This window comes from Anomalospiza imberbis, chromosome 22, assembly GCF_031753505.1.
Source record: "Anomalospiza imberbis isolate Cuckoo-Finch-1a 21T00152 chromosome 22, ASM3175350v1, whole genome shotgun sequence".
In the NCBI taxonomy this organism is placed as follows: domain Eukaryota; kingdom Metazoa; phylum Chordata; class Aves; order Passeriformes; family Viduidae; genus Anomalospiza; species Anomalospiza imberbis.
The window spans coordinates 3,951,353-3,967,899 of NC_089702.1; the positions used below are offsets into that span (position 1 = coordinate 3,951,353).

Consider the following 16,547-nt stretch of genomic DNA (forward strand, 5'->3'; position numbering starts at 1 on the left):
CCCATCTCACCACCCCCCTGGAGCTGAGAATACTCTTGTGGGAGGCTGGCTGGCCGGTCCCCACTCCCACAGCAGAAACACTCTCCACCAGCACCTCTTGTGACAGCACCGAGCCTGAGCCCCCCTCCAGCCCCCACACCCTGACGCCAGCTATGCAGAACGAGGATCCCAGGCTGGTGCTGCTCCTCACTGCTCCACACCCGCCCCGTGCCGATCCCGCCTGGTGCAGGATGTGAGACACGCGTCTGAAATTCAAAGTTTGAGAGATTCCCTGGATTTGAGCAGCGAGTGCTCGTCGCCAGCCCCACGGGCACCAACGACCTCTTTCTGGGCGAGCGCACGCGGAGGCTCTGCCACGGCGCCGGAGCCATCCCCAAGCCAGGCCTGACTCGGGGGAGGAATTACAGTTTGCTTCATCAGGCGTGCACTGATCGAGTTAATTCCAGAGTCGCCCAGAAGGGAAATCTGTGAAACCGCTTAAAAATAAATAAATAACACTGCAGCAGCAGCAGCAAGCAGGACTGGGTGAAGGGTGCATAATTAACCTTCTGAGGCGTGAAACAGCATTTCTACATCAAATCATTTGAGACGGCTGGGCTGGCGCCAGAGGAGCTGCCCTGGGACCCCCCAGCACATGCAGCCGGGGCCCCACGCCAGAGCAGTGAAGGCATTTGGGGCTGGATCATGAGGGGTGCCACTCGTCACAGCCAGTGCGATTTGCACAGACTGCACTGGCCTTAAAAACATAAAATATACATATAAAAACATATACATATATATATGTGTATATATTTATATAGACATTTTAATATATATCTTTATGTTTAATATATTTTATATATAAATAAATACAAATTTTATATGGGAGGAACAAGAGGTGGGTGATCACCTAATCCCCAAAATCAGTGACTACAAGAAGGGATGCTGCAGCTCAGCTAATGCTTGGGCTGAAGGCTTCATTCCCTGGGGAGCAGCTCCTGCACTGGGCAGGCACAGGATGAGTGCTGAGGGGACCCAGACTCCCAGGATCAGCCACCACCTGCAGCGGCTGCTGCCCACCAATGGTACAGAGAAGATATGTCAACCTCTTCGGCACATCCATGAGCTCAAATTTGTGGATTAAACACATTTCTGGACTGGGATAAACCAGGCAGTTAGAGAGAGCTCAGAAACCCCTGTGAGACCCTGCAGATGGGCAGGTCTTGTCTCACTTGGCTTTGTCCCTGAAGCAAAGACCCCGAGGAGCAGGAAGAGGGCTCAGGCCACCCCAGTGAAGCTCCCCAGCATGTCACAACACCCTGCTGGGGCACCCACAGGATGCTCTTGGGGCACCTTTCCAAGGTTACAGGGCCATGGCATTGCGGGTCCTGCCTCACCTTTGCTGCAGGGCAGATTCCAGCAGCAGCTGAGGGCAGTATTTTTAGGTATTAATTAGACACTCAATTAAGGAGATTTGCTTTTGGGAGAGTGGCAGGATCCCAGGTCTGTATAGAATGTCACGACCTTAGGCAAGGTGACAGGCATAGCCAGCAGCAGGTGGGGCTGTGCTGGTGAACAAGCCTCCAGTGGTCCAGCTTTTTGTCACATCCCCTGCTCTGTCTCCCCCCGCTCTGGCAGAGGAGCCCCCACCTCCACAGCGAATGCTGCTGCTCTGGCACTGCTGGTTCTCCTGGACAGGACATGCTCCAGGCCCTGCAGAGCATTCCAAGGGGCTGGTACAAGGAGAGGAGCACAGGAACCATGTGCTCCTGGCGTCAGCACCTGCTGCAGTTTGGGGGGGTTGTCTCTGTGCCCCTCTCCCCCCAGTTCCACAGGTACAGGCCTGACCAAGAGATGGCAAAGCCACAATGTCCCTGAGGTGGTGCTGCATGTCCCCGGATCAGGGCTCAGCCGGAGACATCAGAGCCTGCACATTCTCTACCTGGGGCTCAGCCCCCTCCCAGCCCTCTGGAGCTCAGCCCAGTTCCCGTCCCACAGACAAGAGACTTTTGTAGGGATCCCTTGGAATTTAAAGGAATTTTCAGCCCTACATTTAACCAAACTCACCTGAACCGTGTCTGGCTGTCACCCCCAGCCTGTCCCCCACCCCTTCACCCTACACAGCCACTGGACACACACATGCAGCAGGTTTTTCTCCTGGTCCCTGTGAGGCAGACCAGAGCAACTGTTGTGCTCTGTAACCTGCCTGTGTGAACCTCCCCGAGCTGCAGGTTCTCATACCAACACGAGTCTGCCAAGGACCCATCTCCGCAGACGCCGCTGCCTCAGCGAGCATCTGGCGCAGAGTCTGCCCAGGCCAGATGGAGATGGAGCTGTTTATTCACACAGAGGCTCCCTCCTGCTTGGGAGATGTTCTCAGCAATTTTTCATGGTGCCTCCTAAATTCTTACCCAGGGCTTTAAAGCTTTTGTCTCTGGCCAAGCATGTTTCCAAGAGGCTCCCCAATGCCAAAGGCTGATGGCCAGAGAAGAGGAGCAACCTCCAGTCACAACGCTGGACCATGATGGCAGTACCAGTGCAGCCCCAGCACCTCTGGGATCTGGACTAGTAACAAACAGATTGCATTGCACTGGACTCCCAGAGCAACCAGACCCGGACTGTGGGGCAGCAGATCTGCCTCCTCCTCCCATTTCCAGCAGAAAATGGGAGCAGATCCTCCTCCCATTTCCAGCTTTTGGCAGCCCCAGCAGAGGACCTGGTGCTCAGGATTCAACTGAGATAATGCTTCATGCTGCTGTACTGGGTTTGTTGCTGAATAGAATCAGTATGAACTGAAGGAAACAGCCCTCCCAGTCAAAACCAGCAAAGCCCCATCACCCTGGAACACACCAGCAGCACCCCAGCCCCGCTGGGACTGCCAGCCCTGTGGGCAGAGGGCCCCGAGCTCCTGGCTGCTGCAGGCACCAACAGCTCTGCCCACCTTGGGATAGAGAGTAACACTTCAGAGCAGAAATACAGGCTGAACACCTCCAGTTGGTCCCAAAAGCAGGTGTTGAAGGACTTTCTCCTAGACTGCAGGTTGCCGAGAGCTCAGGGTGCAAAGGGAACTCAGGGAGGTGAGGACGTTTTGGAAAGAACAAGAATTAGCTATTGATTGGTTTTGGACCCCTGCTCATAATTTATTCTGTCCTTGCAAAAAAAAAAAAAAAAGTCCTTTTAGATATCTTTAAACTTTAGGAAAATTAAGATAGACCTTTTTAATATAGATATTTATATATGTATATTTATATATATATACACACATACACATATGTACACAAAGATGCATTTAAAGTTACTATTTCCTCAGCCATTACAATATCATTCCCTAAATCTCTTGCTCTTGAAATGATCATGACTTGATGCCACTACTAAAAATACCCTGTGCTGTGTGCAAGGAACACCAACACGACACCGCCAGGCATGTTGGGGTCAGCGCGGAGCTTGGAGGATGCGCTGCCTTTTCTGCATTCACTCTCAGGCTCCAGAAGAACAGAAATCCCATATTTTTGCAGAGCATTAAGCAAAAGCTGCTGGGTATCTTTGTGCAAAGGCAATGTGACATTTGAGCTCAAGAGCTTTGCCTTCATCTCCCTAAAACAAAATAATGACAAACCCTTAGATAAAACTCATTGCAAATTGGGATCTCAGGTGGCCCCAGGATTCTGAATTCTTCTCGATTCAAACAGAGGTCTGGGCATGAGGGAGGGGTGGTCATGGGACCAGCATGGCTTTGCAAAGGATCCTGTTTTCTCTTCCCAGCACAGAGCAGGTCACCATCCACTGCGGCTGCCCGGCCGCGGCAGTGACCAGTGATGTGGAAAGGCTGCGTTGAGCTGGCCCTGGGGGCTGCCCGCAGGCCCCGGCTCCTGCCCAAGGGCTCGGCCCTCACCAGCCACGCTCACTTCACCTGTGCCACGATGAACCCAGGCTCCCTCATGCTCTCATAGTACTCGATGGCCAACGCAAAGTTGAACTCGCTGATGGCTGGCCCGTCGATGGCGATCTTCATGAGGTCAGAGAGCCCCTCGTCCTTCGCAAGGCGCGACCGGCCGCGCTTCAGCAGCTCCCGGCCACGGCTGATCTTCTCGGCAAGGGCCGAGCCCAGCGGCAAGGCCAGGGCAATAGCTGCCAGGACAGCGAAGTCTGGGAAGAGTTCATGCATCTCAGAGCTGCTGTAGACCAGCTTGACACAGAGGTCCTTGAAGGAGAGCTGGCTGAGGCTGAAGACGATGCGCTTGAAGAGGGGAAAGTCGCTCAGGGCCCTCTCGCTCACCACCACCCGTGAGTACACCTGCAGCAGGAAATTCAGCTCGCTGACCCCATAGCTGCCAATGTCCTCCAGAGACTGGGGGTAGCACTTGGGGTTGAAGATGGCAGAGAAGGAGCTGATGGCCTCCAGGACGCTGCTGGGGAACCTGTCCAGCAGGTTGCCCCGCACCCTCTCCAGGTAGCTGTCCTTCAGGTGCTCAAAGTGTTTCAGGTGCACTTGGGAGCAGTTGGCCAGCTCAACACCTTTGTAGTAGAGGCGGCTCTCGCCCTCCCGGCCGTCCTGCGGGTGCTTGTTCATCTCGCTGAGGAACTCCCGGAGGTTCTGGCCACTGGTGCTCTGCTGGGCCTGCAGAGTGGTGGCTGTGGCTGAGACTATGGGCTTCAAGATGGAGAGGTCAAAGTCCTCGATCTGGAAGAAACGACTGAGCTTCTGGAAGATGGGGAGAACATCCAGGAGGATCTTGGTGAAGGCCACAAACTGGAACTTCTTGAGCTCTTCGCAGAGGCCACGGGCCACGGGTGAGCGCTCCGCCTCGCTCTCCAGCAGCAGCACCAGTGTGGGCCACGAGGAGTCGATGGCTTCTACAGCTGGGAAGATAGAAGTCCAGTGGATGGCTTTGGGGCTCCCGAGGTCTATCTCACAGAGGTCCAGGACTCTCCGCAGCTCCTGCAGGCTATCGCCTTCTCCCTGGAAGCTGGAGTAGAGCCTATACACGGCATCCACGGTGGTCTCATACTTCTGGAGGTATTCAATGGTGCTGATGCTCTCGGCCAGCAGCAGGGAGGTGCCGTGGGACAGGCAGTGCACCTCAGTGAGGAGCGGGCAGAGCGAGGCCAGCGCCGTCCCCACCCCGCTCAGCCGCTCGGCCACCAGCGAGGCACTGCCAGCGCTGAGCCAGGTGAGCTTCATGGTGGGGATGCCGAAGGAGCGCATCACCTCACACACCTTGCCTGCCACAGTGGAGGCCTCCCCGGCAGGCAGCTCGAAGCTGCCCAGGAAGGTGGTGGAGGTCTGCCCATTGCAGGGGGAGACAGTGGTGGTGAACATGGCGAGGCTGCGGTGCTCCAGGACGTCCACTGTCTCGTCCACCACCAGCCCAATGAACGGCGAGGCTTTGATCCTGTGCCTGTCCTCGTTGTGGAGGACTTTGGCAATGGCTGCCTGGGCCAGTTGAAGGAGGGGTGCAGGGAGGGAGAGAGAAACACAAATGAGATTCAGAGGCAGTGGGAGATGTGCAGCACTGGGCACAGAGTGAGCGGGTGGGCTCCCATCCACAGGCTCCTGCAGGGCATGAGCCCCGAGCCAGGGAAAAGCCCTTACACTAACTGCACACACAGAGGCTGGAAATTGCTTTCTTTTTCCCTAATAAGCTTTCTCCTCCTGCTCCTGTTTGGCAGCTCAAGCACCATGGGAAGCTGCTGAGAGCTTTGGGGTTCCTGTCCTGAGCTTGGGGTCAGGGCCAACAGATGCAGCAGGACACATCACCACCAGCAGCACTGACCCCTCAAGCCCCCAGAATCCTGTTCCCAAGCTCCCACCTATGCTGGCAGTGAGGCAGGACACCACGAACCCACCTGCCCCATTCAACCCCAACAGTGCCACTCCACTGGCCCAGCAGGAGCAGGAGCAGCAGTAAAATAGCAACATTTTTCCATCTTTACTCATTTATTTACGCTCTTCCCATTTCAGGCAAACTCCCCAGTTCGGAGGGAAAACTTCCTCTGTGTGTGAGTGCTGCAAGGATCACCACAGGCAAAACTAATTAGTGAGTTTAGTCTATCTGTAGCAAAATAAGGCTCTACAGAGAGCTGAAAAGCCTGGAAAACAGCCAAAACTCACTAAAATTTTAATTTGATTTTAGCAGGCATGAAGCGTTCGTAAAATTCAGAAATCCCTTTTAAACTCTCCCGCTACTTGATCTTTCTGATCACTCAGTTTAGGGCAAAAGAGGCAAAACCCACAGTGCTCGTGTGCTAATTGAACTCCTGAGACAATTAGCTTTCATCCTGCAAAGCAGCCAGGCAGGCTCGGGGAGCTCCCGCACGGCCGGTGGGCGCGGGCACCGTCCCTGCCCTGCCAGGCGCAGCGGCCACGCACCACAGCGGCCACCCAGGTGCAGCCCCCCAGCCCCCCGTACACACCTGCATCTCCCTGACGCTGCCAGGGTGGTAGTACTCGCTGTGCTCCGAGGCCAGCAGCGCCTGGCACAGGTTGAACTTCTGGAAGTTGAGCAGGGAGGAGCACTTCTCATCCGGGATCTCCTCCTTGGCCATCCAGTAGACGGTGGTGAGGACGGCCACCTTCGCCGGGTTCACCTCCACCTTGATGACCGAGCGCAGCTCGGGGTGGCCGTGGACGCGGGTCTCGAAGGCCAGCTGCTCCCGGTTCACCGCCAGTGCCTGGCGGTGCGCGCCGGAGGTGACGTGCCGCAGCAGCGCGTGGCGCTGGAAGTTGTCTGTGCCCACGGTAAAGGCGTTTTCCGCTTTACCGTGCTTGTTCTTCACCAGTGCCTGCCGACACTCTATGCAAAACATGAGTTTCCTCTCATAGTCAAACTCCAGCCAGGTAAATTCTTCCTTCCAGTGCTCATTGAAATAGCGTTTACACTTTTTATTGGAATTGGAAGTTTCCCCAGCTGGCTTTTTCCCTGGAGGCACCATACTGCTGTGGCTGGGAAATCAACTACGGTTGAACCGCACCGTGCCTTGAGGAGCAGCGTGCACATTTACTTTAGTAAGAAGGTCTATTACCACTTTCCTGGTCCGACTGGAGATGAAAGAGACACAAGGGAAATGGGATTAGAGCCCTGCAAACCTCAGCCAGGGCTCGGCTGTGGTGGCACAAGCGTCAGTGGCACGGTGACAGCGGTGCTGAGGGCAGGTCAGGCTGTGCAACAGCCCCAGCACCACACGAGGGGATCCCATCAAGCACCTCATCGGCACCACCAGAAGCTCTTGGTGTCACTGGTGGGACTGGCGCACACACAAACGCTCCCATCAGCACAGGAACACCAACATGCTTCCCCTTGGAGCAGCCTTCCCCACTGTGCTGGCAGTGGGAAGGTGAGGAAGGCTCAGCACTGACTGAAACACCCAAAAAGGAGCGTTCAGCCCTAGAGGAGCAGCACCCGCTGCTGGCAGTGAGGGCCAGGGCCCTGGAGCAGAACAAGGGTGACTGGGAGCTAGCCCAGACACACGTGCTTGTGTGCACACGTGTGCTCTCAGTCCTGCCTGGCTTGTCTCTCTTCCAGGGAATTGCCGAAGCCGTGGCAGGTCCCACGGCAGCAGAGCCATGCTTTGCACATTCAGAGGCATCCCAGTGTCCCTCCCAGGGGGTGACAAACTGGATCCACTCCAGGCCAAGCTCCCAAATATCTACTGAGCTAGAGGCTGCAAAGCACTTAAGCATGTAACCAAACCAGGACTTGAAGGGTTTAAGCATTCACTTGACCTCCTCCTTACACTTCAGGCCCACTCAGTCTGAACTCGCGTTTCTCCATGAACCGGACTGAAAATCCAAACTGAGCCTTGATAAAGGTATTGGTGAGAGGAGGGGGAATAATCCAGCACTGCATGCGGAAGGGGGAGAACCAAAATGCAGAGGGAAAAAGAAAGAACATGGACACTGAGCAGCAGGAAAACTGAGGAATACCATCAGTCCATGTGACTTGCTGAGACACTGATGAGGAACTTGGGGGTTTTTCTGAAGATCAAGCCCCCAAACCAGAGCCATTGCCACAGTGCTGTGGGAGCAGGGGGAAGGAACCCTCACATTTCAGGAGTTAAAACAACACCACGACTCCCAGTGCTGCGAAAGCCCACCCCCTCCGAGCCAGTGCCCCCCACGGGGTGCCCTGGACAACGCTGGCAAGTGGCCCTGGAGTGACCTGCACCACAGCCTGGCACAACGACCCCATCCATCCCTGCGACCCCATCCAGCGGGCACTGAGCTCCTGGCTGCAATAGCCCCAGGGGGAGCATTCCTGTGCTCTTTGCCTGTCACTGACCCCATTCGCTCCCAAGCCATCCCCACAGGCCCCCCCAGCACTTGCTCCAGCAGAAGCTGCTGCCTTGAAAAGAAAAGAAAAAAGAGCAGCAATTAGCGTGTGGGATGCACGAGGCCGGGGCGGGGGTTGGGATGGAGCAGAGCGCCGTGGCACCTCTTCCCACAGCACCCATTCCCGCAGCACCCGCGGTGCTCTGGCACCAACCCAGCACCCCTCACTGCTGCTGCCCACGGGCAAGAGCAGCACTGCGCATCGTGGGGGACTCGGCAGCAGCTCGGGATGGGGGTCACACTCCGATCCCCCCCACCTGCCTGCTTCTCCTCCCGCCGGGAAGTTTGGGCAGGATCAGGACTTACTTGTGAGAGGACAAGTCCTGCCCTCACCCTTGTCCCCGGCGCATCAGCCCCGGCTGCGCTCTCGCCGTGCCCGAGAGGGTGAGCGGAGCAGCCCCAGCGCCCAGCCCAGCGTGCCCACCCCGCTCACCCGCCCCTACATACGTACCATGGAAAGGCTGCCATAAGCTTTGGGCTGGGGGGTGGGGGGAGGGCTTGCAAACTTCCCAGATTTTAAATAGGAAGAAAAAAAAAATTAAATCATCTAATTAAAAAAAAAAAAAAATCCAAAACAAAACCAAACCCAGCCAAGCAACGCAAAGCCAAAAAGAAAACAAAAAGCAGCGGGGCGTCCGGGAGGCGGCACCACCCCCAGCCCCGCAGCCCCCGCGGCCCCGGCGGGAACAAAGCCTGCGGCGGCCGCCCGCGCTCACCGGAGCACGGGAGCAGCCATCTTGCTGCGAGGGCTGTCTGCCTCACGGATGCTCCCGGCAGCCCACGGCGGCAGTGGCCACTAGCGGCGGCCGGGATGGGGAAGGCCGCGCGGCCGTGGCCGGGCCACGGGGACAGTGGACGTGGTGGCCGCACCGGCCCCGGGGAGGGGGGAGCCCACGGAGCCGTGCCCTGTGCCGGCCGCATGCTCACCTGCCGGGACCCCTTCCCCCGAGGTGCAAGGAGGTGCCCGGGGACTCCGAGCCTGGGTCTCTCAGCTGGCAGCAGGAGTTTGCGGCCAGCCAGGACGGGTGTTTTCTGGGTTTTGGAAGTGTTCTGCAAGCAGCCGTGGGTAGAGCAGCCCCCAGCCGTGGACACGGAGTTTGGGCAGGATCCAAGTCCAAGCTCTTTAGGGAATGCCACAAGGCGTTCCTGCTTACCTGCACTCCTGGTCCATGGCTGCAGGGCTGGGGCAGAAACCCAACCCTTTGCCCTAGGGCTCCCTAACGAGCAGAGGGGTTCCTCACATCCCAAAAAGCTTTCTTACAGCAATAAATGCAGGTGAAATTTAGAGCCTCTCGACTACTTCCAGAAAGAGGATTTTGTGCCACCTTTGCTTTCCCCGAACAAGGCTCCTGAGAACACTGAAATCCCAAGGGGCACACCAGTGTCCGTGGGACCCCTGATGGGAACCTGGCTCCTCGCTTCCCAGCACCTATCCTGCGCCTGGGAGCTGAAGGATGCTCCCACCCAGACCCGCCCTTCTCCCGGTGTGGACTTGGGCCATGAGGAGGGACATGGCCCACTGGAATTCGCCTGGATTAGGAGCTGCATTGTTCCCGGCTCCGGCTGGCTCTGCACCAGGGGGGTCTGGCGGCCCCCGGTTAATTCCTCTCTTTAGGCTCCTCCACATATCCCGGGGCAAGAGGCTCTTCCTGCGCTGGGGACATTCTTGCCGAAATGTCAGCCCAGGGTTAATGAGAGCAGGAGGTGATGAAACCAGAGCCGGCTCCTGGGGTGAAAACACACCCGATTTATTCTTGTGCTAATGCCGCGAGAAAAGAGGATTGAGCCTTTTAAATGAGTTTTTAGGCAGGAGCCTGCTGCCTCCCCCGGTCCCATTCCCTGGTTCCCAGCACCCAGAGCAGGACGGCAAAGGTCAGCGACCCCAAATTAGCAGTGGCTAGAACCAACTCCAGTTCCCATGGGGACCCCTCCACGGAGGATTCCCCTGCAGTGGAATCCACGGGACCAGTGGACTCCAGACGAGAGCACCTTATTCTGCCTGCCCCATGCAAGAGCCAAGGCTCAAACCACTGACCCCTTCTCCCCTGCAAACCCATTCCTGCTGGAAGCCTCAAGCTTTAACACGAATTTTGGGCAGCATTTGCAGGATGTCCCTGACCCTGCCGAGCACTCTGCCCTCACATAGCTGCCGGATGTCAGACGTCCTTCCTAAAGGAACTGGAGTGGAGATACTTCTGTTTACCTCCACGCAGCAGCAGCAGCCGCCTTGGCTCGAGCCAATTGTTGCTATTTTTCCCGACTGTGCCGTGCTGGGTGGGCAGGTGCCCGGAGCACCAGCACATCCATCATCCCCTCGGCTCGAGGGAGGCAGCAGCCATGAGCCACAGTTTCCATCTGAGTCCCAGTTTCCATTGGCATCCCACACCTCCGGCAGCCAGAGCAGACCCCACTGGGATGCTCCAGGTTGATCCCCAGCTCCCCTTCCTGCACTCCAGCCCCACATCCATGGATGGGTTCCCCGAGGGTTTCTCACTGCATCTATAAGAAGCTGAACAGAAGAGACCAAACCCAGCAATATTACCCCAAAATTTTTTTAAATCCCCGAGTCCAAAGATATTTATGAGATTTTGTTTCCATCCCTGCTCTAAGCCAGTCAGGCTCTGGGAGATGACGCACACTCTTCCCGCAGGGAAGCGGAGGTGCTGGTGTTCCCAGAGCTGCTGACCCCAGGGAGCCCATCCCCGCTCAGCCCCCAGTTCTCCTGCCCACCCACCTTGCTGTGCCTGGCTCCACCAGCCCTCTCACCCCTGGCCATCACAGGGCACGGGATAGGAAAGACCCAGCACCCTGCAGGTCCCTGCTCACCCTCTGCACCCAAAACCCCAGCTGTGAGAGCCCCCAGAATGAACTGGGAGCATGCAGGGGAGGGAGGACTCATGGGAGCTGCCCGGCTGCATCCCTCGCACCCGAAGGTGGTGACAGCTCAGTTCAATCTCTGCCGTGTGTGGCGGAGGGGGAAGGCTGCGAGGAGCCGCTGTCTCATGTGGGAGAGAGCACCCGGCACCATGTCAGCTCAGCCAAATTAAAAATACTCCTGCAGCCCCCGGGCTGGTGCCTGGACAGGCGGATCTGGCAGGGACATGACCTGCAGGATGTGCAGACACTGGAAGGGACGTGGTGAAGAGAAGGTGTTCCCACGCAGAGGAGGGGATGGGACGCACACTGGGGGACCCCAGTGTTTCCCAGCTGGGTCCCAGCTCTCCTGCAACTCAGGGTACTCAGGGGGCTGTTCCTCCTCCGCTGGGGCTGCCCTTCCAGCACCACTATGGGCACAAAGACTCTGGCTCCAGCACGCTCAGGTCCTTGTGGAGGGGCTTGGATGGGCAGTGGGCCGTAGGTAGGGAACCACGGCGTGCTACTGGAGAAGAAGCCCCCACAGCTTGGTGACATGGCATCCCCACACACACTCCACTGCCAGCTTGCAGGATGCAGCCTCGTGCCTCGTTCCCCTGCACAGCTTTGTCACAACCTTCAGCTGTGTGACTGCAGCTGGCAGGGAACAAGCCTTGAAATAAACTCAGATGACATTCCTGCAAACTCTGGACATGGCCACAACAGGATTACTGAGCCAGGCTGGGGAGGCGGGGGGAGCATGCTCATCTCTCCCCGCTGGCGACCCCAGCTCTGGGCTGAGGCTCCTCTGAGCAGCAGCTGAGAAGGGCAAAGCCCTTTTGTCAAGGAGCAGAAACAGGGACAGGGTGATCTCGCTCCCTGGGCTTCCTCCAGTCCATGCACCTGGTCCTTGGGAGGCAGCTTGGCTGTATCTTTCTCCCCAGGAGCTATAGGGAACTTCACCCCACAACACTGATATCAAAAACAGCTGCTGAGGAGCAAAACTGGCTATCAGTCTTGCTCTATCGAGCATCTTTTCCTCCCCTGTCCACAAACATTGAGCCCAACTCCCTTTGGATTTTAATTCCCAACGCTCCCCATTTGCCAGGTAATGATCTGAAAAAAACAGCATTTAGGAATGCCTCCTGCAGCAGAGATCCCAATCAGCTCAGTGTCCCCCGTGTTGCAGCCAGCAGTGCTGTCAGGCCAGTGCAGCCCAGCCAAGACCCCACCGACCTCTCCCACAGGTCCTGAGGGGCTCGGGAGGGATTTGGGCTCGTCAGGGATTTGGGCTCGTCCTGACTGGAAGCAGCGGAAGGGAGGTGGCAAGCACTGAACCCTGATCTGGGCTCCACTGCCCACAGCCCTGCCTCTGTGGGTGGTGGGGGAGAGGCCAGGGTCCTCCCGAGAGATGGAGAGCTCAAGAGTGCACCAGAGCCCCGATCAGTTCAGCCTTTATTCTGGACACTGTTTAAATTGTAAAAATTGCAGCCAAGTCCAATTCATTACAGCCGAGGAACGGCTGACAGAAATGAAAAGGGAGAAAAGCTCCTCAGATTGATGCTTTCTCACCATACCAGTGAAATAACCAATTTGGAACAAATTAGGGGCTCCCGTCTCCACCAGCCTTTTGAATTGCCTCCAAGCCAACGCACATTTTTCATAGTGCAGCATTTCTTCCATTAGCAGTGAAAATTAATGATTTCTATTATTGAAGCACCTGAAGGCAGGTGCCTCCCTCACACAGCTGGGGCTGGGCTGGCACAGAGCCCCCAGAGAGCCAAGAAGACCCACGAGAAGACAGCCAGCTTCAGAGAGGATAAGTGACATGGCCAAGGCCACCTGGTAGGTCAGTGGCAGAGCCAGGCTCCCGCCAGTGGCCACCCCTGCTGGGCTGTTCCCTCTCAGCAGTGCCATCCCAGACACGCCAGAGCACTGCACACAGACCACCATGGTGACACCCAAACCACTGCATGTGACAGTGTCACAGCTGTCCCCAAACCCCCCCCAAAGCAGTGAAACCATGTGGGCTTCAGCCAGTCCCAGCTTTGCTTGGGTAGGGGGAAATAGGGAATTGCCCCAAGGGCGCCACCAACTCAGACTTCAGGAGAGCAAGTCCTGGGGGACCAAGAGGGCTTTCAAACCCTAATCCAGTCATGTATTTCCCCTCCCAAGTTTTAGAGAGACCAAAACCCTTTGCCTCCCCTCGCCTGCTCTCTGCTCCCAGCATTATTCCCTGAGCACAGCTCCTCAACAGCTGAAGCACACAACCCCCCCTGCAACCACGGCTGCCCCACGGCCAGGATGGTCATGCCTAGGGTTTGGGAGATGACACACATCTGTCATTATTTTTTAATTAGATTTTTATTTTCTACCTCTAGTATTTCATTGTAATTTCCGCCACTCCTACCCAGGCCGTGCTAATATAATCACTCTGGAGGAGAGTGGGAGCAGCCAGCCCACTCCTTCCAACATCCCGCTCAGGAAAGGCAAAAAAAAGCAATCTGCTAAATCCCCAGCCCCTGCAGTCATTACAAGCTCAGGGACATCAGGTGGGTGCTGAAACAAACCATCAAAGCCTCAGTGCCGCCAGCACCTGCCAGGAGCATCAGCACTGAGAAACTTCAAAAAAAAGTTCACATTTGCTCAAAATACTTGTTAGCAGTTCATTACTGCAGCAAGGTGAGGCATAATAAAAAACGGACTAAAGAGATTTGTGAATTATATCCTCGGCTTGATGCTGGAGACCCAGTGATATTTTTTAGTCCACATCATCCTGGAGGTCAAGATTAGATGACAGCTTGGTCTAAAAATACTCTGAAGGGGAGGATGAGGCTGTTGGAGGAGGTCAGAACCCCCCATGCCCCCCCCCCAGTGTTGCTCAGGGATGAAACCAGGGGACAGATGTGTCCCCTAGGACACTGCTTGGAGCAAGCCCCAGTAATAAAAACAACTGCTGCATTTACAGGGAAATCCACCCAAAACAAGCACAGGCAAAGCTCGCTCCCACCATCTGCCAAAGGAGCCCCAAAGCCAAACCCAGCAGCTCAGTGGGGCCAGGCTCCCCACACTGCCACCCCCAGAAGTCCCGAGAGGGCTGGAATCACCATGAAAGCACTATGACCACCACATTCTTCCCCCTGGAGCAACATGGTCCTGGCATGGGGAACGTCAGTGAGCCCAAGACACTGCAGGGTCAAAATTTAAGCTTTAGTGGCTATTCAATGTTTCCTCCGTATCTGAGGCCACAGAGTGAAAAGCAAGCTCTGGGGTTGGACTTTAGTTTGTCTTTTAAGCCTGCCTTGCCTGACGAGTACTCCAGATAAATATCCCGAGTAGTGTTACACGTTCCAGAGAGACAGGGAAAGACATTTCAGAGAAAAGATTGTGTTTCAAACTATTAGAAAAATTAAATTGATCCACGGGAGACAGCTGGGGCCAGCTTGATCCATGGGAGACAGGCACCCCAACATGGGCATCTGACTGATGTGCCAGGCTAACAACATCCACGTTCCTGGCTTGGTCGCCCTTAGGCAACCACGGGCACTCACAAGCACACAATTTCCAGAGGAAAGCGAGTGCACGGCAGCCTGCAGACATGCCCGTGCCCACACAGATGTGCACAGCACACACACACGGACACACACACACACAGAGAGAAGCGGAACCGCTGCCCACGGGGACGTGCCAGACCCATCGCTGCCAGCAGCCAGGGGCCACGCTCCCTCCCCAGCACCTGCCGCAAAGTTAACGCTGATAATAACAAAACCACTAAAATTACCAGCCCCGAATCCACACAAAACCAAGAACAGCGTCACGTTCTGTTTGCTGCCGCTGCTCCGCGTCTCCAGTCCATGCCAGCCAAGCCTGGCCACGGAGCTCCACCACTGGCCACCTGGCCACCCTCGCAAGGGCACTGCTGGTCGCTCTCCCCCAGCCTCATATCACACAAAAAGCATCGAACGTTTGTGTCGCAGGTGCAGCAGAAACACAAGTTGGAGCTGACACCCAGACAAAGAGCAAGGGCAAAATCCAGCCCCGTCAGCACACAACCTTTTCCCTCCTCTTTTTGCAGCCCTGGGAGAAATCAATAAGATGCAGTGAGTCAAACTCAGCTTGAAGCCCGTAAGTAATTAGGATTAGCAGGCTGGGAGCCGAGGGAACAGGCTGCCTATGTGCTGGGCGGGGAGGGACCATTTTGTGGGTGTAGGGTACAGCCTCAGCTGATGCAAATAACACGAGCAGCTCTTTAACGGGGTTTTCAGGCAGAACGGCAATAAGGAATGGGAACGACATCATTTGCTTAGAAACAAGAAAATCTCATGAGGATAATTTGGGGTGCCAAGCCCTGCTGGGAAGAGGATGGGGACCCCACAGGTGAATCAATAGTTGAGTTTGATGCCGAGCCCATTTCCAGCCCCTCACTCTGAGTCCGGACTCCTTGAGTACCGCTTATTCCGGGTGTTTTTCCCGGCATTAAATAACCCACCTCAATGTTTCACTATTTAGAGTTAAGTTAGTGGCCAAAATCGCAAAGTGGAGAAAAGACCCCCCCCTCCCCCCAGTCTGCGCAGAGCTACCAGCAAAATAAGAACCAATTCGGTGCGTTTCTGTCCATGAAGAACAGCTCGGACGCTGAAAAAGTGCCCTTTCCTCCAGCTGAAGGAACCCAGCAGAAGACGGGAGCGCTCAAGCCGGAGCCGTGCGGGGAGCGGTAGCTCCGGGACCGCGGAGAGGCGATACCCCGGTCCCCCTCCCCGCGAGCCCCACCGGCCCCCCGACCGACCTCCACCCGGCCCCCGAGCTCCGCAGCTGCCCCGGTCCCGCTGCAACCCCGAGCAGCGACTCCGCCAGCAGCGAGCCGGGGGATGAAGGAGCGATGGAGGGGAGAGAGATGGAGGGCGACGGGGAGAGATGAGGCTGCGGGAAAGTTGCGTTTTACCCACCTAGAAGCATTTTGGATGCGGCTGCGTCGCCTCCGCGCTGCTGGAGCCTCCCGCTCGCCGGGCAGAGCTGCGGGCAGGGCCGGGCGGGCGCACCCCCGCTCCCGCCGCCCCTCGCCCCGCGTCCGGCCCCGCCTCGGCCCCGCAGGAGCGCGGGGGGAGAAGCTGCCGGAGGTGCCGGGTATCAGCGTGGAAATGCGAGGGGGGAATGGGCGCTCCCTCTCCCCGCACAGCCGCCCCCGCGCCGGGGCTGCCCGAACCCCGAAACCTGGGGCGAGGGGAGGGAACCCTCAACGGCTCCGCTGCACCCCCGGGGCTCTCCCGGAGAGTTCTCTAAGGTGACTGCTTTGGGGTGACACGTGCCGAGATGTCCTTGTGGGTCTCCGCCGCCGGGTTTGGTCGGGGAGGGGAGACTCAGCGGCTGCCACCAAGCCCGACCCCCG

At 56.8% G+C, this 16,547-nt stretch overlaps 3 protein-coding genes across 6 annotated transcripts in view; 1 reads left to right on the forward strand and 2 right to left on the reverse strand.

Annotated features, from left to right (window-relative positions):
* ODAD4 (outer dynein arm docking complex subunit 4) overlaps positions 1-16,547 on the forward strand; it is a 241,591-nt gene that overhangs the window by 52,765 nt on the left and 172,279 nt on the right. The window lies entirely within an intron of this gene.
* The window catches only part of ZNF385C (zinc finger protein 385C), a 60,462-nt gene that overhangs the window by 14,304 nt on the left and 29,611 nt on the right, over positions 1-16,547 (reverse strand). The window lies entirely within an intron of this gene.
* C22H17orf113 (chromosome 22 C17orf113 homolog) lies at positions 3,165-16,249 on the reverse strand. 2 transcript variants are annotated; one of them, XM_068212335.1, is made up of 3 exons: positions 16,108-16,249; positions 6,394-7,018; positions 3,165-5,413 (listed from the first exon to the last, which is right to left on the reverse strand). In XM_068212335.1, exons 2-3 carry the CDS (start codon positions 6,910-6,912, stop codon positions 3,881-3,883), a joined length of 2,052 nt encoding a protein of 683 aa, XP_068068436.1. In that variant the 5' UTR covers positions 6,913-7,018; positions 16,108-16,249; the 3' UTR covers positions 3,165-3,880. The 2 variants fall into 2 exon arrangements, with proteins under 2 accessions (XP_068068436.1, XP_068068435.1); XM_068212334.1 differs by lacking the exon at positions 16,108-16,249 and adding an exon at positions 8,760-8,861.

Coding starts and splice junctions, on each gene's coding strand:
- C22H17orf113 (XM_068212335.1), bottom strand. CDS start 6,912: ATGGTGCCTCCAGGGAAAAAGCCAGCTGGGGAAACTTCCAATTCCAAT. Junction 5,414..6,393: donor GCAGCGTCAGGGAGATGCAG/GTGTGTACGGGG, acceptor CAACTGGCCCAG/GCAGCCATTGCCAAAGTCCT.